At 42.2% G+C, this 23,082-nt stretch overlaps 1 protein-coding gene across 2 annotated transcripts in view; it reads right to left on the reverse strand.

Annotated features, from left to right (window-relative positions):
* The window catches only part of NPRL2 (NPR2 like, GATOR1 complex subunit), a 100,531-nt gene that overhangs the window by 55,063 nt on the left and 22,386 nt on the right, over positions 1-23,082 (reverse strand). For both annotated transcript variants that reach the window (XM_069206755.1, XM_069206756.1), the window contains exons 2-4: positions 12,207-12,331; positions 11,525-11,616; positions 2,767-2,935 (exon numbers count right to left, since the gene is read on the reverse strand). In XM_069206755.1, the coding sequence (XP_069062856.1) occupies positions 2,767-2,935; positions 11,525-11,616; positions 12,207-12,284 (339 nt within the window). In that variant the 5' untranslated portion in view covers positions 12,285-12,331. The remainder of the gene's footprint in view (positions 1-2,766; positions 2,936-11,524; positions 11,617-12,206; positions 12,332-23,082) is intronic.

A 23,082-nucleotide genomic window follows, 5' to 3' on the forward strand; every position in this document is an offset into this window, starting at 1 on the left:
TAACTTTGTATACCACACAATACTTCCGCAAGGGGTACTGTAAAGTGACTCATGTCACGGAGCAAGTGAACAAATAGTTCACATCCTTCCTGTCCGACTGCAGCCAAAAAGTCCTGCTACTCTCTCTTCAACAAACAGCAAAGTTAATTGTGTGGTGCCACAGAGCTTGCCCTGTTCCGTATTCGGGTTGTACATATAAACCCTCATGGCCATCACCTCCACTTCTCCTCTGCTGATTACACCAAAATCTATCTTATGGAGTCAGGGAAGTGCAGCACATTAGTGGCCATGTCCAAAGGCCCCTTATGCCATAAAAAAATTGGATGTGCCACAACAGCCTCAGCCCATGTGGCTCAAAACCCAAACTTCTTGCCTTGGGCCAACAACAGCTCCTCAAACAAACGATCTCTTAATACAACTCTCGCTTACATTTCTGTTACTATATGGTTTTCATCAAAACTAAACTAAGAAACTTGGGAATCATTTGAGAAGCTGAACTCAGCACCAGTTCAGAAACAGGACGAGTAGTAACAGATACTTTCTCATTATTTACACTACTGCAATAGTCTAGTCACACCAACACCAGACAAGCATTTGCAATGCAATAGGTCTCGCATTTTCTTGAGTTAGAGCTATTGGCATTGTAAATTCATAACTGGACTTCTCTTGCCACATAAATTGGTCAACAATGCCTCATAATTTCGTCTTTTCCTGCAATATAATTCCAGTGGCCCAGCATTTAACTAAAGCAGTTCAATTTGCCGTCTCCCTCTATCTTAAAACATATACAATTATCATATGAACTTTTATCAGAAATAAACTTTTGGCATTAGAGTGTAATGTTCAAAACATCATGACAAAAATATAATTTGGGATGGACGGAGGGTGAAAGGAAATAGGGAGTCAGGAGTAAAGATGGAGAGGACAAGTGGCATAGTAACGGTGTCATGGGCCATGGAGTAAGAAAGGAAAATTGTTCACTGGGATTTTGGTAGGAAAATACAGCAGTAATTAGAGTTGAGTGAGGTCTCTGGGCCCTGGTGCCATTGCACCTATTGTCCATTGAAAACTAGGCCTCAGGAGAGAAAGCGGATGGGGCAGAAAAAGAGAAGCGAAAGGAATACAACAGACAAAAGGAAGAAGGAGGAGGGGCCCCCCCAAAAAAAAACAGAAAGAAGGGAAAGAAAGAATGAGAAAATTAAATCACAACTAAGAGAAGAAATAGAGAAAACGTAGGATAAAAGGGAAGAAAGCTAGCAAATGCGAGATAAAGAGGAAAAATAATGAAAGAAGTGTGAAAAGAAGGAAAAAATAAACATTAGAGAAAAAAAGAGAGATGGTGAGAGAAACAAACAGCGAAAGAACCAGTGCATGTGTGTATTGACACATTTCCCATAGACACAGAATTGGAAAACCACTTTGACACTTCGGGTCCCATCAAGTACCTTGTGGCTTCCACATATAGATGAGAAAAAGAGAGATTTATAGTAAAATGTGAATTGACAGATAAGAAAAACACCAGTGAAAGTAAGGAAGGAAGATCTTTAAAAAAAAAAAAAAGTGATAGGACGCACACCAAGTCAAAAGAAAGAGCAAATAAAAAAGACAAAGAAAGAATGAAGGGAAGAGAAAAAATAGTTGAAGAATGAAAGCCTGATGAAGAAAAAAGAGAGGAATGAAACAAGGAAAGAAATAACCAGAGGTCCCAGTACTGGAACAGCAGAGTGTAGTGACTGTAAGAACTGAGGTGCTCGGACAGACAGTGTGTGCGGGGTTCGTGGCACAGGCACGGCTGAGGGGCTTGGAGTGTGTGAAATGAGTTACACTGATGGAGCTGCGCCCGAGGTCCCAGTACTGGAGCAGCAGAGTGTACTGACTGCAAGAACTAAGGTGATTTGACAGACAGCATGTGTGGAGTTACTGCCACGGCTGAGGGCTTGGAGTGTGTGAACTGAGGTGCACTAATGCAGGCACACTTGGAAAAGAAAATCCAAGCCAAGAATGGCGGGAGCCAGGCAACTGAGAGAGGGTGTAGAGAGCCCACAAAGACCTAATGTGACCATGATAACAACCTGATTTATAGCCTTGTTTACAGCTAAGTTCAGAGCAAGAACGCTCTGCAAATGAAAAGGGAAGCTTCCCGAGACAGGAAGCAAAGTAAAAAAACAAGTCCCCCACAGACCAGATAAACAGGACAATGCTTAATTATAAAGTAGTTGGTCCCTGCTCCCACACAGAAATGATGCAGAAACAAATGAAATAACTATTAGCTGGAAGCCCACAGAAGAAGTATACTTAAAAGTACATAAGAAATTGTACGCTTACGATCAACCTAAAAACAAGATTAGGAGTGATATGAGATCTGCAGTTGTGGCATCCCACCGCTGAGGACACCTTCTCTCACACACCTTCCATGCTCCATCCCTCATACTCTTGAGGTGCAAATTAAAAACACATTGTTTCCAATACTGGCACTAACATGGCCTCTAACAACAACTGCTATAAATGCAATTTACTTTTCCCATGCAAGCCACTTCTGTTTCTTTCTCTTTATCCCTGTGTGCAACTGTTTTGCTAAACAAACCATCCTCACCAATCTAACTGTAACTGAAACTGCAAGTTACTCTTCCCTCTGGGCCCTGGCCAGGGCACACTTGCCCTAATATTCAGCATTAGCAAGCAAACGGGTTTGGGTAATGTGCATTGTACAAACAAATACATAAACCTAACAACAACAACAGACTGACAAGATACACAGGAACAGACCTCAAGGGTTGTTAGATAGCCAGCCAACTTCTTCACTAGTGGCTCCAGATGACAGGTCTTAGCTGTAGCATCACAAACAAAACCCAGATTGAAGAGCAGAGCATTACGGCTGTACTTCTTGTGTTCAATGCATACGGGACAACCAATCAACTTCTTCTCCATGGCAGTTCTATTGGGAGACAAAAGGGTGCACCAATGAACTCAATTAGCAGATACTCTTTCCTACAGAGCATCTAATTATTTATTACTTAATGAACAACTGTAAACTGCTACATGCACAGCAGGGAACTGTTAAAAGTGTTGAAGAGCAAGGAAGGGAGGGTTGGGATGGAGGCAGTAGGGTGTGGTTATGGAATGGGTGTAATTAAGTGACAGGAATGTAAGGGCTGTATTGATGAAGACGGTGCAATGTGGAGACAGGAGGGAAAAGATTAAAAGCAGTGTAGTGGCCACAAGAAAATTTACCAAATGACAGAAAGAAAATAAGTCTTAAATTTACTCTGGAATTGTAGCAAGTTTGCTCTACTTCCAGAGCACAGACTCTTGCAATGAAAAACTAACAATGTGTTTTCAAATCATTTTAAAAATGGAAGCATGTAGGCATTTGAAGACCGAAGATGACGTCCTGGTGTGCATTTGGATACTCTTATGGTGTCTGGTTAGTCAAGAGTTGTGGAGTGACCCAAAGAGTTTTGAACTTGATGTATCCACTGGAAACCAGTCTAGCTTCTTTAAGGCTGGCTGAGCATGTTCGAGAGGATGGAGGCTACATACCCATCAGGGTACTTTGTTTTGGTTGCTGAAGCTTTGACACAGAAAAGATGGGAGACCCATTTAAGAGGCACAGCATAATACTGGCTTGGAAAAAGTGTGGTCGGAATGAGAGCGGCATAGGTACCGAAAACCGCTAAATATTTTGGACAGATTAGGTTGGTCATCATAGTGCTTCACAATGTAATTTATTTGTTTTGCACAGCTGGCTGAGTAATCAAATACAGCATGAAGGTCATAAACACTATCTGCTGGGGTAGAGGCTGCTCCTAGACCATAAGGCCAATTTAAATAAAGTAAATGTTGATAAGATATGCCCAAGAGAATTACGTCTGCATTCATTCCGTTCAAGTCTGTTTAAGTTGTGACTAATCCCGCCCCAAATTGAAGTGGGTCTCGCGCTCATTATGCCACTGAATTCAAGCTAGCCTGGACGATGGGGGGGTGATACTCCGAAACCAGTCCCAGGATGCTTGTTTTCCAGTCCAGGGAGTACCTGACCTGGCAGTTTGGGTTGGACTGATCCCATGAGGAGCACGGTCATGACTGATTTGCATAAGGCTGGGCCGAACTGGAATGGTGCGTCACACAAAAAAGCAACAGATTTAGGCCCACATCTGTGACTAGGGGTGAATGTTTGACATTGTTCAGCATTCCTTCTATCATCCGTTTTTTTTGCATTTGCCGCCCTAAGTGGGAAGGCTATGCCCAGACGTGGGTCCTGTGCTCGCTATGCCACAGGATTCTAGCTAGCCTTGCTGATGAGGGGTCATACCCCGAAACTGGTGACCGGATCCCTGTTTTCTGCAGTTCAGGCTGGACTGTTCCGACGGGGGAGAAGGGTCAAGACTGATTGCATATGACTGGGTCCAAACTGGAATGGCGAGCACAAAAACGATGGATTTAGGGCCACATCAGTGACTGGGGATGAAGCTTTGAAATTGTTCAGCATTCCATACATTATATGCTCTTTTTGCAACTGAACTGAACTGAGGCAAGGGGAGTTTGGATCTGAAGGTGGAGAGACAACATTTTAGAAAACAGAGCTAACCCAGTTCCTAAACAAGTAGCTATTTGGTTGTTGTGTGTGTACAGTTGGAAGAAAGGACTGAGTGTCTGAAAATATCCACAGGTAGGTGCTGAAAAGTGCTCAGGAAGTAATGAGCCCCGGTGGGGATCTTTAGGTCTGCAGTGGACTGGCAAAACAGGTAGAAAAATAATTAGTTTTTGAGAGTGTTTTAAAGGAAGGAGTCAAGGCAGTCCACAGCTATATCTGAGATGTTAACCCAACCGTAAACATGACAAAGTAAAATGTTCTGTTTGATCATGTTGAATGCTGTTCATATGTGAAGCAGGCTGGCCTTTATTTATACTTTCTAGAATATATTCTTTTGAAAATTGACACCAACTTGTTTCCATGTTTGGGTCAGAATCTAGATTTGTTCTTGTTCACTAAGCAGTTGCTCTCTATCAAGTCCTACATTTATTTTACAGTTATTTTTCCATTATCCTGGTAACGGATGGGAGATTGCAGATTAGTTGTTAATAGCCTTGAGAATCATGGTACAAGATGATTTTTGAGATGAGGTTTGACATTGGTCTACTTGAAGTCCAATGGAACTACGCCCCCTTCCAAAGCTTCCTCGGTTATGTCAATAGTACAATGGACCATCAAATCTGAAATCTTGGTGAAAATCCTAGCACTACAGATTTCTGTTGGGGAGGGGGAATGACTGAAGTCCTTGATGGCTTAAAATATCTCAGGGATGCAGGAAGAAGAAAGGTGAATCTCACTGGGGATGAATCCCAGTGAGGGAGTCAAACAGTGTGTGTGGAGTCGTTTGAGAAAGTGTATTTCTTCAAAAAAGAAACCACAATGATCTTTTCAAAACGGTGATGGGGGAATGAGCAGATAAGTTTTATTAGCATGCAAGAGACTGTAACAATAGGCAATGTTGTTTACAGTAGGTTCGATTTTGTGAATATAGTAAGCTCTCTTACATAGCTGTCTTTTGGCCTCTTTCTTTTATTGGACAACAAGTCTGTCTACTGAAGATCCCAATTTCCTCCATCCTTATTAGGGAAACCACATAATCACTTAAATTCAGCAAGTTCATTTTTGATTCAATTGTTAAGGTGATGGGGATGTTTTATGAATGTTCTTTTCAAAAGCAGGAAGCTTATTTAATACTGGAGCACAGTTAGTTAAGCTTTTATTAAGTAATGCCTCTATGATGGATGATTGCGCTGTACAGAGGAATAAAATCTTTCTGGAAGGCATCTGTGATGACTTTAGATAACAGCCTATAGATTTAGCCATCTCATTTCATGTTTTTGACATTTCGAACCAGAGAATGAAGTGGTCAGAACAACAAACTGGAAAGGTAAAGTTATTTGATGGCGAGGCCACAGATGAAGATTAGGTCAATGGAATGGTATTTAGTATGTGTGGGCCTGCAGAGCTAAGGGACTGGGAGCAGACACAGTAAAGCCCAGCTAGGAATCAACAGGTGTAAGAAAGTTACATAATTTGTATTTCTCCAAGATAACGACTTCGTGGTTGGGTGGGGAGGTGGTTCCAGGGTGTGTTGGAGGTAAGGTGGGTTTAGGGGGAAGCAAAGAATATATATATATATATATATATATATATATGCAAAAAACAAAGGAGAACTCTGGGACTCTAGAGCAGCTCTCCACCTAAAATTGGGAACTTCCCAGAGTTCTCCTTTGTTTTTTGCATAATTTATGCGTCACTCTATCCCTGAAAGGGTTTTGGTTTGACTTATACTGGGTGCTCCCTTGTGTCTGGACAAAGCTATACTCCTCTGAAGAGCTCTAATGAGAGCGAAACACGTGTCAGGGGTTGCTTTACTCATTCCAGGTTGGCTTGGATGGTATTTGACCAGTCCAAAGCTGTAATACTGTGCCTGGAGTGGTAAATGGCTTTTGTCATTTTACAGCTCGGCAAGGATGACACTATGTCAATCCTATGCTTAAAGATTTTGCTGTACAAATGGCAAAAGACTTTGTCACTATCTAGCTCGGCGAGGATAGCACTGTGCTAATCCTATGCTTAAAGACTTTGCTAGATAAGCAGACATTTGAGGTGAGCAAATCTAGAGTGTCGCTGGTGTTGCAGGGTGCTCCTTACTAGAGCAGCTCTCCACCTAAAATTGGGAACTTCCCAGAGTTCTCCTTTGTTTTTTGCATAATTTATGCGTCACTCTATCCCTGAAAGGGTTTTGGTTTGACTTATACTGGGTGCTCCCTTGTGTCTGGACAAAGCTATACTCCTCTGAAGAGCTCTAATGAGAGCGAAACACGTGTCAGGGGTTGCTTTACTCATTCCAGGTTGGCTTGGATGGTATTTGACCAGTCCAAAGCTGTAATACTGTGCCTGGAGTGGTAAATGGCTTTTGTCATTTTACAGCTCGGCAAGGATGACACTATGTCAATCCTATGCTTAAAGATTTTGCTGTACAAATGGCAAAAGACTTTGTCACTATCTAGCTCGGCGAGGATAGCACTGTGCTAATCCTATGCTTAAAGACTTTGCTAGATAAGCAGACATTTGAGGTGAGCAAATCTAGAGTGTCGCTGGTGTTGCAGGGTGCTCCTTACTAGAGCAGCTCTCCACCTAAAATTGGGAACTTCCCAGAGTTCTCCTTTGTTTTTTGCATAATTTATGCGTCACTCTATCCCTGAAAGGGTTTTGGTTTGACTTATACTGGGTGCTCCCTTGTGTCTGGACAAAGCTATACTCCTCTGAAGAGCTCTAATGAGAGCGAAACACGTGTCAGGGGTTGCTTTACTCATTCCAGGTTGGCTTGGATGGTATTTGACCAGTCCAAAGCTGTAATACTGTGCCTGGAGTGGTAAATGGCTTTTGTCATTTTACAGCTCGGCAAGGATGACACTATGTCAATCCTATGCTTAATGATTTTGCTGTACAAATGGCAAAAGACTTTGTCACTATCTAGCTCGGCGAGGATAGCACTGTGCTAATCCTATGCTTAAAGACTTTGCTAGATAAGCAGACATTTGAGGTGAGCAAATCTAGAGTGTCGCTGGTGTTGCAGGGTGCTCCTTACTAGAGCAGCTCTCCACCTAAAATTGGGAACTTCCCAGAGTTCTCCTTTGTTTTTTGCATAATTTATGCGTCACTCTATCCCTGAAAGGGTTTTGGTTTGATATATATATATATATATATATATATATATATATATATATATATATATATATATATATATATATATATATATAATGGCTGAATTGCATAATGTGAAACCAGAAAACCTAGGATCAAACCCGACTTCTCCACTTTCCCAATTTCATGATCCTAGGCAATTGTTTTATTCCACTTTCCCTCTACTATCACATATAAGACGAGAAACAGGACTTCATGATGGGCGCTGTACAAAATCTTCTCCTGTTTGATTTAATAAACTATAATGTTGTTCATGTGTAATAGGAACCCAGGGCACTCAAAGGGTCACATAACAACTGATTTCCCTTTAATTCACTATTGACTTTATTGCCAGGATGGGGGAAGAATGAATGTTTCCAAATTCATATTAAAAAGATCACTTTTTTTTTTTTTTTTAACTTCTCCATGAACTGATATAATCTTATTTACTAATGTGAAATGGTTCGGCATGTTAATGAAATATGTTTTAAGTTCTTAAAAGACATTATCATATTTTTACACTTTTCCTGCAAAATGCTTTCAAAAATTAAAGTATCCCTGAAGTTAAGTGGTGTAGGACAACTTAGTTACATTCTTTTTTTTAACTTCAATTAACCTGAAAGTAAACACTGGCTTGTTTAGTTAACATTTCTTTAATGTTAGTGCTGAGTCGAATAAAAAGCAGCCCATTGCTGTTGGCCGGGGGCCCGCATGTAAGGGACAGGAAGGCCTCATGTGGCCCCTAGGTCGCACTTTGAGAATCACTGATCTACATCATGTGACGAAAACACTATGCACTAGGAAATGACCTTTGTGAGAAAAGTGGTGTATTATATGGTGTGGTTGTGTGACCTTACCATGTAAAACACTCATGATACTGACTTGAATCCAGTCAGGCGTATTTGCTAATCCTTAGCTGTGGAATTGAGCAGTCAGGCTTAAACAAAGGAATATATGTAAAGCATTTAAAAGTACCAAAACAACAGTAGAGCACTAGGCAACGTTCCTGCCTTTGTAATAGTTATTTATAAATGTGCTACTCTGTATCTAGCTAATTGTAATTAGTGGAGACCCTTTGTTGCAAATGGTGGTGTTCTAAACCCGCAATGAACTGTAGACTGCATTATATGCACAAGATCCATCCTGTTTGTTTGTCTTTTTGTTTGGAAGCTGAACAAACAACTATTAGAAGAAAACAGTACTAAAATAACAAAATAAGCAAGTCACACAACACAAAAGGAATCTGACACTAATTTATAAATATAGATCTTATTTGTATGACTTTTTAGACACCAAAATCAACAAGAATGACTGGAGGGTTCTGGAGATACAGATTTGTACGTAAACCGTATATCACAGCTTTTCACTCAAAATTCAAACAAGCATTGGTAACTACCACAGTTTGGAAGCCTTGTAAAGTTTTTTTAAGGGTTGTTTTTCAGGTACTTCAGCAGGGAGCATGTCAAGGGGGCCAGTAAGGAGTTTTAGGACAGTTACCTTGCCACTAAAGCAACCTCAAGTCCAAGTCCAGGCTCTACGGTTGGACCACTATAGATTTCAATGGCGTGGTCCTGATGCAAAGGATACAGGACGCTGAACATGCTGAGGATGCTGTACAGCCATGGAGGATTCCTGGGGCTACTCCTCAGTCCACAGTCTTGGTGTGGTGACTTTGGACACAAGGGATAGTGTCCCACGAAGTCATAGTTGGTCCAGCAAATGTCCAGTTGCCACTGGTCTCTGGTCACAGCAAAACCAGCGGCTCCCTTTGGAAGAGGCTAGTGTACTTCATAGGGGACCAACTGCACTTCGACAACTGTCCCAGGTCAGGTGGACTCGGATGCAACTTTTGAGTGTTGGGGCTCAGTATCCCAGGTTGCACGTCGGCGGTCAAGTGATTGTGGCTACTGACTTGCAAAGTAGGCTACTTCAGCTTTTGTGGCCCTGAAGCTGTAAAAGGAATGCAGCCAACTGACTCTTGGAGTTCATCGCTTTTGTTGCGGGCTCGGGGATGACTTTTCCATCAGCCAAACACTACAGGCATTGTCGTTTCTTTGCTAGCCCAAGGAGCAGCAGGTGCATCCAGCAATCGGTGCAGCCTCTCTTGCCAGGTCCGGCGAGCAGCAGGGCAGTCCTTCTATAGTCCTTTCCCGAGTGCAGATGGGATAAGAAGTCAGGGTGCAAGGGGTGTCTTATTCATGCCCAGAAAGTGCCCTCGGGGATACAGCAGTCACTACCCAATGGGGTAAAAGATCCCTTCTTTCCCGATGACGACTTACTGAGAAGTGTGACATCTAGCTGTCTCGGAGTGCAACATCATGCCCACTCCCAAAATGGCAGGACCCCTCTCTCGGTGTTTGGAGCTTGTTAGCCCACCCTATAGGTGTGGCTACCCGAGGGCTACATGCCCACGACAAAACCAGTTTAGCAACCATATTCCCTTCTCTGTCCCAACACCAACTTGTGTACCCGGAAAAAAGCAGCCCATCTTGGGTGTTTCCAACATTTTCCCTTGAAAGGAGACTTCGCCATTTGAAGGTCGCCTTTTGGGATCACACCCTGTGTAGCTTCCTGCCAGGGACAGGTGACACCAATTCCAGAGGCAGGCCTCTGTTGTTTCATTTCTTGGGAGTTGTTCACACCTCTTCCCAGGAAGGCAGAAGGCTGTCTTGTGGCAATTATCTGTGAATGACCAGTGGAAAATTTGGGCAACAGAGTGGCAGTTTTCTACAAGGTGCTTTTATTAAAAACTATATTAAATTTAATTTGGGCATCAAGTCTCGTTTAATGGAACAATACTTTTGATATCCAGAAGTACTATTAGAACTGCTGAGTTGTCAGCATGTAACTCTGTGCTGGTAAATGTGGCTACTGGCCTGTCCAAAGTAAAAACGACAATTTTGGGGTTTTATTGTTAAAACACATAAATATACAAGTCCTACCTTTTAATATACTGCAGCCTGCCTTAGAACTCGACAGGCATGTTGTAGGGGTGAGTTACGCATATAAAAAAGGGAGGTATAAGCTGTGAAATAAGTTTAAACAACGAAGTTGTGTTAGCAGGTTAAACCTGCTTTCCCAGTTTGCAGTGGCAGGCTGGGAAACATGCTTTACGTTGTTACACTCAGGGTGGCAAAATAAATGCTGCAACCATGAGGAACAACTTAACCTACAGGACCTGGATACCCCTGATACCATATACTAGGGTCTTAGAAGTTAGTTAAGCTAGGCCAATTGGGTATAAGCCAATCAAAAATTACACTTTGAACGGTCACAATATTTGCACTGAGGTCTGGTTAGCAGGCCTCAGTGCACTCTCAGAGTCGAAAACCTAGAAGCATCAGTCCAAAACCTTGGGGGCATTGTGCAAAAAAGAGGCATTTCCTTGTAGTACTGAACTGATTCATGCATAAAGCTAGCCTCTGATCATGCCTTAACATCTCCTCATATGATGGTAAACTGGTGTGGTACACTAGAAGCATCTAACGTGATGTAAACCTCCAGGAGCCAAAAGGCAAATGCATCTCAAAAGCATTTTTAGGTAAAGAAACTCTGCTTTGCTGATGGTCATTCAACACCCCCCCCCCCCAAGAAAAAACGCAATAGCATAAAAGGTCCTCAAGATATTTTATGACGTATTCCTCATAATCAAATTGCACAAAGTGCAAATTACAAGCATAAATCTAAACACTTTCCATGGGACAGGAAGTCTTTCAGACCACTCTTACTTAGCTATCAGGTTACATCTCTTGTGGAGGACTGTATCATGCCTACTACCACTACACCAGCTGTAGTACTTACACTGTGATCAGCTTGTTCTGAAGCTCAGGCTTGGTGATGATATAGACTTGGACTGTGTCGAAGAGCTCCCGAGATATGTACTCCTCTGGGACCTGCAATGGAGAACGACGTTCAGTAGACTACACAAAGAAAAAGAGGCACGAATGTCTGAATTAATATGCATCCTGTCTTCAGAATGTGATTTTGAACTAAATGTAGGGATGTGTGAGAATTGCAATGTCTACGAAAGCAGGCCTCAAATCGAGTAAGTATTATGTGCTGTACCACCTTTAAGCCTTTTAGTGCATTCCACCTTTGGGTTAACACAGCCCTTCCTCATGGTTGTCTGATCCCGTGTTCATATTCACTCTCTCACATATCACTAGGCTTGACCAAATCCATCTCTATGTTTGCCTCAGTCCATGCTCGGTGTAACCTCTTCTGGATTTGGGGAAAGTAAAAGGTAAAAAAAAAAGGAGACCGGGAGCTAGAGACAGACAGGCATAAGCCCAACCTTGAATATGTTCACTCAGTCTGCAATTATCTCTGTTCACCTTATTGAATTTCATCTTTCCTCTTTGAATTTTTGCTCCTTCCTCTATCGCCATGCTCCTTGTTCTGTTCTCTAGATGTATCTTTCTATCTCTCTTACCTCATTCTATATCTATAAAAATGCACTTGTTTATGTTCAGGATCTTCTTACCTGGTATGTGATCTTTGGCCCCAGCGTGGGGTGGAATTCACTGAAGAAGATACACTCAATCTGTCTACTGTTTGCCATGGTTAGTGCCAGAAATCACCACAGGAAACTTTAGAAATGCAGCATTCCTGATGGACATAATTAACAAGGCTATGAACCTTCAATTATTTTATCTTATATTTACTTGAACGTAAAACAGACACATGTGATTTTAAAACACCTGGCAATATTTACATTCAAATATTAACTAAAAATTGAAACAATTTACATCCTACATAACAAATTTCATTAGGCATACACTGGAGCAAAGGAGCAAGCGCTTTACTACATGTGCAAATACTATACTATCAAAATGTAAACTACACACTCATAAAATGAATGATGATATTTAGATATAAAAACATTTAAATAACAGATCTGATTTATCTTAACTTTCATCATAGGTGCATGTGTTTCAATGCATGTTGGAATGTTATACTTCACAAAGATAATTTTCAGGTACTTCAGCCTTGCATATTCAAAATTCAGACATATTAAAAACTATGTGCAAGATGTCAATTGACATATAAAAAATATCTTCAACTCATCTTATCTTTGGGAATTTGATATCAACTTCTAGAGAAGCTAACGGGATGCCAAAGAGAATGTAAAAAACGTAATCTAAATTGTCTAACAGAGGAATCACATTGGCAACTTCTGGTGCACATCTCAAATTACTGCCCACAAAATGTTCCAAGTTTATTGTATGTACGTTCTCCTCAAAACTCCTATGCTGAGTAATTTGTCTGACCAACCTCTTCAATAGCACGTTGGTTGCATTACTGTGTAAAAGACAATTGCATTTTTATTAAGTTGGCACAAAACATGAAACAAATCCAAGTTACACAATGTGAGTGAGTGCCATATCTAACACTCACCATGTACAATATTCACAGTAATATTAAACCACTGTGCTGTTGCTCTTCATCTGAAGTATGGCACACAGCACCAAGTACAGTATTATCACCGAATAAAGAAATGGACTTCCTTCCTTATCAGGGTAGATTAATACACTACCACCTATGTATCACCTATCTATTTGATTCATTATCTTCCAAAGATTCTGTAATAATTTTATTAGGAGAAAGATGAGTCTGGTAGTCTTTCAAGGTCGATTTAGGACTGGTGCTGGTTGCTCAATCAATCAATCAGGAGTTTGTAAAACGCACTACTCACCCATGAGGGTCTCAAGGCGCTGAAGAGGGGAGGGGGTAGAAGGGGGGGGTGCTGCTACTGCTTGGGCACCCAGGTCTTGAGAAGTTTCCTGAAGGTAAGGAGGTCTTTGGTCTGGCGCAGGTGGGTGGGAAGAGTGTTCAAGACCACAGTATAATTCTTCTCATCCATTACATATTGCCATATCATTTGCTAGGAGGTATAATTGGGTGGTAACCTTGCACCCAAACCTTGATAATTTGCTAAAATGAGTACCAGTCCCACAAAAGAGCATTTTGATTACATTTCTTTCATAAATACGGCGGATGGGATATTCATTGCGTTTGTGATGGAATAACCCCAGCCGCCAAACTCTAAATCAGGGCCTATGTCTTATGAAGGCTCAGACATTCCCAATCCGACGCCTCAACCCTCTTAATCAGCTAATTAGAGCATCAACACAACACCACTTTGCCAAAGGCATAGGAAAAAAAGTCAGACCAACAAAAGCAAACCATGGCTTTGTGACTTCATACCTCAAGCAGGCCCGCTCCGACTGGCCTGCTGCTGGTTCTATAGCATTAGATTTCCTGAATGTGTGTAGGCTTGTTGACTTGTAACAATATAACAAGATTACCAGGAGAGCTAGCTTAACCAGAGATATTGAGTACTACCTACGGCTTTCACTGCACTTTTCAGTTAGGTACAAGTTGTACCTAGTGAGGTGGCTACTACGTCCTGATGAGATCCACTGACATTGTCTCCCCGGGTCAAAACATCAAAAACACAACTTGGGACTGTGAAGAACTGTTTTTGGAATACCATAAAAATAAATGGATTCTTAACTACAAATATTATGCATCCCTTTTTTCCCCCAAAAAAATCTGTTCTTTCACGTATCACAGAGCACTGCATTGTATGCACTATTTTCACTAAATATGTTTATGTAGAATACTATTTGAATGCCAATACAATATGTTAGAAATGGGGTCTCTAGTTGACAGTCGGTTTGCACCCTGTCCAAGTAGGGACCCTCATCCTAGTCAGGATAAGGGAGGTACCCGCTCAGATAACCCCTGCTCGCCCCCTTGGTAGATTGGCACGAGCAGTCAGGCTTATCTCAGAAGCAATGTGTTAAGCATTTGCGCATAACACACAGTAATAAGTGAAAACACTACAAAAGCACACCACCCCAGTTTTTAGACAAAATAGCCAATATTTATCTGTGTAAAACAAGACCAAAAGGATAAAAATCCGACATACAGTAATAAACATATGAATTTTACAAGATGTAACTTAAAAATACAGTTAATTGAAGTTGATAGCTCCAACTGGGGCTATCACGGTGTGTGATCAACAAAACCAACAGTTCAGGCTGGCTGCACTGTCGCAGGCCAGCTACGGTGCTGGGAAGACCCGCAAACAGTGCTTTTGGAACTGCAGGGCGTTGTGATCCTCACGGTGAGCTCCAGAGAGCGGTGTCGCTGTGTCGATTCCAGAGTCGGTGCGGGGGTCATCAGGCCCTTGAAGTCACACACATTGTGGATCGAACTCCGGGCTGATGAAGTCTGGCGCGCTGGCGTGGATAGCGTCAGGGCTGTGGTGCGAAGCTGGACAATGCGACGTGCGGTGCCCACAGGTCACTGTGCAGGCAGCAGCTCGGTGACAGCGTCCAGCAGCGTCAGTGAGACCAGGGCTGCGGTGTGTAGTGGGGAGGTGTGACATGCGGTGTCACCAGGTCAGGATGTAGGCAGCGTCGTCGTCAATGCTGAAGCACTGTCGTCAAGAGGCCCAAGTCGGAGGTGGGTCGCAGAGACGTCTGTTGACGACACTAGAGTCGATGGTGCTGGCGTCGGTGGACCGGGCTGTGGTACAGGACAGGACGGTGCTTCGTGCTCCTCACAGGCAGTGTCCACAGGCCACAGTGCAGGCAGCGGCGCCGGTGTCAGCAGGAGCGGTGTCATCGGGCGCCCACAGTGCGGGACCACAGGTCGCAGTGAGAGCAGCGGCTCGGTGAAGTCGTTCAATGACTGGGTCGGTGAGACCAGGGTCGTGGTGCACAGCGGGGCAGTGCAGCATTGAAAGGTCACGGTGCAGGCCAGCGGCGTCATGGACAGCGTTGCAGTGGTTTTTCTCCTTGAACAGCATAAAACACTCAGTTCCCAGTGCTGTAGAAGTTGAAACTGAAGTCTTTGATATCCCCAAGACTTCCAACAGGAGGCAAGCTCTACTCCAAGCCCTTGGAGAACTTTCTCAAGCAGGATACACAGCAAGGTTCACCCTTGGCTCTCTTTTAAGGCAGAAGCAGCAACTGCAGGCCAATCCAGCAAAGCAACACAGCCAACGGACAGTACTACTCCTCCAGCTCTTCTCCTTGGCAGAGGTTCCTCTTGATTCCAGAAAGGTTCTACCAGTCTGGGATTTTGGGTCCAATACTTATACCCCTTTCTGCCTTTGAAGTTGGCAAGCTCCAAAGCAAAGTCTCAAGTGCTTGTAAGATCCTTCCTTGTCCAGGCCAGGCCCCAGACACACACCAGGGGGTTGAAGACTGCATTGTGTGAGGGCAGGCACAGCCCTTTCAGGTGTGAGTGACCACTCCTCCCTAAACTCTAGTTCAGATGGCTCATCAGGATATGCAGGCTATACCCCAGCTCCCTTTGTGTCACTGTATAGAGGGAATTCACAATAGCCCAACTGTCAAACTGACCCAGACGGGGAATCCACAGACAGACAGAGAGTCACAGAATGGTTTAAGCAAGAAAATGCCTACTTTCTAAAAGGGGCATATTCAAACTAACAATCTAAAAACCAACTTCACTAAAATATGTATTGTTAAATTGTGAGTCCAGAGACCCTAAACTCCATATTTCTATCTGCTATCAAAGGAAAGCTGCACTTTAAAGTTATTTAAAGGCAGTCCTCATGTTAACCTATGGGCGAGATAGGCCTTGCAACAGTGAAAAATGAACTTGGCAGTATTTCATTGTTAGGACAAGTAACACACATCAGTACATGTCCCACCTTTAACATACACTGCAACCTACCCATGGAGCTAACTAGGGCCTACCTTAGGGGTGCCTTACATGTAGTAAAAGGGAAGATTTAGGTCTGGCAAGTGGATACACTTGCCAGGTCGAATTGGCAGTTTAAAACTGCACACACATACACTGCAGTGGCCGGTCTGAACCGTGTTTACAGGGCTACTCATGTGGGTGGTGCAACCAGTGCTGGAGGCCCACTAGTAGCATTTGGTTTACAGGCATTGGGCACCTCTAGTGCATTTTTGCACTTTACTAGGGACTTACCAGTAAATCAGAGATGCCAATCATGGATAAACCAATCAACAGTACAATTTATATAGGGAGCACTTGCATTTTAGCACTGATTAGCAGTGGTAAAATGTGCAGAGCCAATAAACCAGCAAAAACAGAGTCCAGTACACCATAACAACAGGAGGTCAGAAGGCAAAAAGACAGGGGAGACACACCAAAAAGTTGCCCGGTCTATCAATAGGAGTTGATTACAGAATTACACTGTGCCCTTTAATTTAGATATTTTTACACCTCTATAAACATTGTTAAAGATTTTGATTTAAGGATGAACATATCCTGATTCAACATTCATTCTTAACAAAGTCATGATAGCCCCATGATGGAATGCTGGCTCGTCTTCAAATTATCAAATCCTGGAAGCAGATTACCGTGGCTTAATTTTGTTTTTCAACCACTCCAGGATCTTATTTCATAAGGCATCCATTTGTTATGTAAAATGTGAGAACTTTGTTACATTAGTTACTATAATGTTTAGTTTGTTGCTCATTAAGGCGTTTACATTTTGATCTGATATTAGCATATTCCTGTTTGATTCTACAATTACCACGGTGTCTTTCCTTAACTTATGGTGGAAGACTGGTACAATCATATTAAGTGGCTTCTGTGCTACTGCTTCTCTTTTTCTTTCCACATTGTCCAATTTTGCATTTTGTCATGATGGCAGTGTTTCTGATACTATTTACTGTAAAAGGTATATGAAACGTAATAATAAACTCAACCACCCTGAGACTGTCAAAGAAAGATGGTTACTGCTCCTTGAAGATACATTTTCCACCTACAGGATAGCAAGATGTTCTGACTCAACCAAATACTGCTCTGGGCCCAGCAAGAAGGGGTGAGGAATGGTGGATGGAGGGATCTTATTAAAATTGAGCCCCCATTCTAGCTAAAATTGAAAGTCAAGGTAGTTTCTCAACTTTCATTGGGCTGGAGTCAAACAAGTTGTCCCAAACCAAGGTTATATGAATGAATGGGCTACAACGTTTGGAGAGGGATACCTCTGAGGGATTCTGCTTTAGCACAGAGAAAGGGCCCCAATACCATCCATTTGTAAGTTCATGCCACCAAGCTCAGTACACACTTTGCCAAAGGCAAGTGACCTACCAACAGCAAGATATTATCATGTTGAGTTATAGCGTGTCCTTTTACACAAGAGCCAGTAGATTTTCATAGTTGTTTATGTTTTCTGAACCATAGCTAACTCTTAACGGAATTTTTAGTGAAACAAAAATATATATACTATATATTCACCAAGATTGCAGTTAGGATTGATACTCCAGTCGGCGGTGGCAAATCTCATTTGAGCTCTTTTGATAATGCTGCCATCCTCGACCAATCAGCAACAAACTTGGATGAAAACATTTTAAATTTGGTTCAGAATGGAGCAAACACGATATAGGGATTCCTAAACCAGTGACTAATCCAGTGACTGCTTCAAGACACAGCGAAATCTCCTTGGGAAAATTACACTGATAAAAAAACTATTTAAAAACGCTAAATTAAAGAGCAGGCATGAAGTGCTACGTTCCATTTGGTGCTCTTTGTTTGCTTGGTGTATTAGCATTCCGCCATATTTGAGTTATAAAGAAACGTCCAGTGTGCATGCACCTCAGCTGTGTTTGACCTTTAATGTTAGCGAACACCGGATAATCCTTTGCAAACAATGGAACTTGACTACACTACACAAGCACCTAGTCATCTCATGAATGCTTTTATACTTAATATTAATGTTCATAAATGCTGTTGGTCAGAAATTACAAATTAAACCAAGCACGCACTTTATGTGGTCCAAGCACATGCCCTGACAGACCCAACTATAAAACACAAATCACAAATCCATACAAAGTTACAAGCTACTTTGGAGTCAAAATGAAACAGAGTCCAAGACATCGGCCAAGACATACAAATCTAAAATTAAGGTATGCTTTAGCAGAAAAAAACTGTACTTTCAAAACCCAACAAACTGTTTAGTAAACATGGTTTGAAACCCATCTTGACAAGTTACATTGATTTGTAAAAGATATAAAAAACACATAATGGTCATCAAACATTGTATGAACTAAGAAAGGGTATTTCTAAAAGCAATAGGTCTAGCTTTGACAAACTAGTCTTTTGTTATTTTTCAGTTTTATTACAGCAGAACAATAATAAAAACAAGAAAAAATTACAAAAAACATGCAAACCCTCTAATCGTGGCAGGCATATGCTTGCAATAAGAATTAAAAAAAAAAAAATAACCACTGCATCTAATTTTTATAGAACTGTGTGGATGCTTTCTGGCAGGAAGGTATATTTAGCACTTCTTTTAAGTTGGACATATGTGATAAGAAACAATGCCCTTAAAGTGCAAGAGAGTCAATGGATAAAGTGGGTTGAGCAAGTGCCCCATGCAGCAGGCTGTGGTGGATGGAAACAAAAATGTGAATTAGAGCTGAAAAGGGACAGTGATAAGGCCCACCTATGTATATATAAATACATGTATGTAAATATGCAGTAACTGTATAGCACAAACCTAGTCAAAGGCAGCAAAGCACTGTACAGGGTCAACAGCGAAAACCCAGTCTGGCAGTTACTGGAGCAGAAGCTGGGTTCTGAGAATGGAGCTGAACTCTTAATTTGTTTTGATGTAGTGCTCATTAAGAAGGTGCGTCTTATTTAAGCTATTTCCCAAATTGGAGCACCATTGAGCAGTCCTGATGTATATAGGGACCTTTTTCCATAACCCAGCCACATAAATGTGGAATCCAGCTTGCACGTATTAGTCTTCAATCTGATGGTGTTATGGCCGCGGTTGTGCCAAGAGCCACGGTCGATAGTAGCTCATCAGCTGGATAGGTACTAGTGCTAGTCATGGCTGTAGATAAATTTATACTTTATGTATTTTTTAGGTGTGGTCGAGAGACAACTCTAACTGTCTGACCAGTCTCATTTAAACAAAGCATTAGGTGTCAGAGTTCAAAATCCTGATTTTCTCCTAACTAAGCTTCGACCACCACTCCGGAGTAAAAGCTCCAATTACCTAATAGCAGCCACGGCCAAGGTACACCACTGATAACATTTAGTTACCCACCAGAGAGCCTGATGCTAATCATCGCCTGCTCCGGAACCTGGAGAAAAACCAAGCCAGCTGCACACCTATGTAAGAAAGTGAATTATAGTGGATGGAAGCTCACCAGAAGTAGCAAAGTCACTAACCAGTGAGGTCCAGGCAAATAATTCAATAAATTAAACCTGAGCTCAGCCCTGGAAGCTCTGGCTCAATGCAAACATATGTAACTTAGTGAAAACGTACAATACAGTTAGAGATCAAAACATTTAAAAAGTAAAACACTCAACGCAGTAAAAATCATGCTCTAATTCATAAAACAAGAATGAAGTCCCTCTGAAGCTGTTGGCTTTGGTTAGAAACCCTCAGAGCAGTGAAAGTCCAAGTTACACGACCAGAGACGTCCACTAGTGGGCCGGACACCTTTTGCACCTTCATGTGGTCAGGATTTTTTGTTCTGGCTTCTCCAGCTGGATAAAGCTTCAGGCTGTATTCAGGAAGGTCACACCAAAGTCAGACGGACTTGCCACTGAACATGTTTTTTGAGAGATAAAAAGCTCTGAGTAGGCTCAACTTAAAATATTCACCCGCTGTGGTCTCGCCAGGGTTATATTGATTTGTGTGGACACCCATGAGGACAGCCTGAGGGACTGCAAGTGCCAGTCTGCAAGTCCATTCCTTCAGCTCCTGGGCCATGGTTTTGTACCAGGGAGGTTACAGTTACGTCTGACATGCGTCACTTGAAGTGGTGAAAAATGGTCAAGTCGCACGGATTTTCTGTCAACCCTCTCTGCTAATGTTACGGCTGCTTTGACAGGCCTTTTAGATGGAGGACCTACTCCTTTTGTAGAAGCGATTAGCCTTCATGAGGACTTTTTTTAACGAATCGCAGGGCATTTTGTCGTCCCAGCTAAACCAACAGGGCGTACTGTTCGTAAAAGCAATCCATGGTTTAACAAAGAGTACAGGAAAGCACACTGTTCTCTTGTTCTCAGAGACCCTTCCAAAGTCTCATTAGCCAGGAATGCTTACAAAGCGACTGTTATTCATGCCAAGTGGAATTGGGGCTTTCTAAGTTGGAAAGCCTTAAATGATGCTTGCCTGGAGAAAGACTCTTTATTGTTCTGGCAGCTTTTAGCTTGCAACGGTGCTATGCTCCTATGGAACCTGCAAATAATGTTACTCGTGCCTGTTGGGACAATCATTTTTCCGACCTTCATTCAGAAGTTTGACACAAATCTTAATGCCTCCATACAGTCCCCATTCTGTTTATCTTCTCCACCAGTATTTGCTCTTTCTGATATTATTGCATCTCTTACAGCTGTTCGTCGTGGAAGTGCTGCAGGGCCAAACAGTGTACCACCCGATGTCCTATCTGACATCCATTTATGGGCTCACTATATCTTACTACTTGCTAATTCTATTGCTGCAGGGGCAGATATTCCCAATTTGTGGAAAAGCTGAGTTGTTTTTTTCTATATACAAAAAAGGATATAGGTCACTCCCCAGTAATTACAGACCTATCACTCAAATAGACTGCATTCAAAAAGTCTTCACCAGATGCCTCTTGGCCAAGTTGCAGGACTGGATGACTGACGAGGACATCCTTAGCCCCGTTCAAGCAGGTTTTCGGTCAAAAGTCTCTACCAACGACCAGGCGTTATTCTTTCTTTCGATATACTGGTGCACTACAACTATTGGCAAGGGTTCTCTGTATGTTGTATTTGTAGATCTTAAATCTGCTTTTGATTTGGTTCTATGCTCCACTCTTTGGCAGGTTCTGCACAAAATGAAAATGCCACCAAATTTATTGTCCTTGGTCAGATGTCTCCATGAGGATAACTTTGCACAGATTAGATGGGGGAGTCAGGGGAATCTGACTGTGAAAATTCCTGTACTTCGAGGTGTACATAAGGGCTGTGTTTTGGCCCCTACACTGTTTTCATTATTCATTAACAATATTGTCTCTTTTCTATCATTGGTGGATGCTGATGCCCAGCCCTAGGCTGGTTCCAAATTTCCCATTCTTTTATTTGTGGACAACACCTTGCTGATCTCTAAGACCCCGGAGTGGGTTACAGAAGCTTTTCTTTCGGTATGGGGAGTTCTGCCTCGCTCAGGGTCTGGAGATCAACACAAATAAAACTAAGCTGATGTCCTTCAATCCACACAGACCATTCAAGAACCGCTTGTTATGAGGAGAGCCCTCTGGAGATGGTTGACTCCTTCCCCTATTTGGGCACTACACACCACAAAAACACGTCTTGAAAACCTCACCTAGATGCAGCAGCACTGAAGCTCAGGCAAGTTACAGTGCCCTTCACAAAAATGTTGCTCTTCTCACTCAAGACAAATTCTTCCAGCCCTTCGTATTTATGAGGCCAAGGCTGTGGGCTTTTTTGAATGTCAATTTGCCCACTAGTGTGGAGAAAAAATGTATCCATAAACTTACTTCTTGTCCTCCTAGTACCCCTCGCATCTGCTCTGCTATGACTTGGGCTTGAGATGTCTGACAGAGAAAGCAAGGTTACACCCTCTGTTGTTTTGGAGGTGGCTCTGGACTATGCCAGAGGTAGCTCACTATGCATTAGCATTACAAGATCTTATGATGGCTGATCACTTCCACAAAGTACCCTGGCTCCTGCACATTAGGAACTTACTCAACGCCCTTGGACTAATAGATCTTTGGGAACACCCTCCCTCATCCCCTTTCCTGCCCAAGAATATATTTAAGTCACTCATTTGGAAAACCGTAGCGGCGACCGACCTCAGGCAGGCTGCTTCTGCCAGGCTCTTTAATGATTTTGTTGATTTTAAGCCTGTCATTAAGTATGAGCTGCTCTGGGACCTGGTGACCGTCAACTATTGACCAGAAGTTATACTTTCAATTTCGAATATGGATCCTCTCGCTGAGATCCTTTACAGCAAGGTGGGCTATTGGGTCTCTCGACGTCTGTCCAGCCTGCACCTGCTCAGTGGAGAGCATTGTCCATGTTTTCTTTGTCAGTCCGGTATACGCTCATCCACGTAGTGTTTGATTGGCTACCATCTGCAGATGTTTGGGTGTGCGTAAGCACTGTATGGCCCTACGTATTTTGAGGCCGGATTCTACTCTCATATTTGCTGTTTCTGAGGCCAAATTTTTGGTCGCTTTGTGGAGAATCCATAAGACGAAGTGTTAACTTCACATGATGTATTATTTTTTAAGCATTTTATATATACTGTTTTACTTAGCTCTTTTATCACTTGATGAAGTCAGAATTTTTTAAATGTTTTATATAATTGTTTTAATTATGTATTGTGATTTTTT

Source organism: Pleurodeles waltl, chromosome 9, assembly GCF_031143425.1.
Source record: "Pleurodeles waltl isolate 20211129_DDA chromosome 9, aPleWal1.hap1.20221129, whole genome shotgun sequence".
NCBI classification, from domain to species: Eukaryota; Metazoa; Chordata; class Amphibia; order Caudata; family Salamandridae; genus Pleurodeles; species Pleurodeles waltl.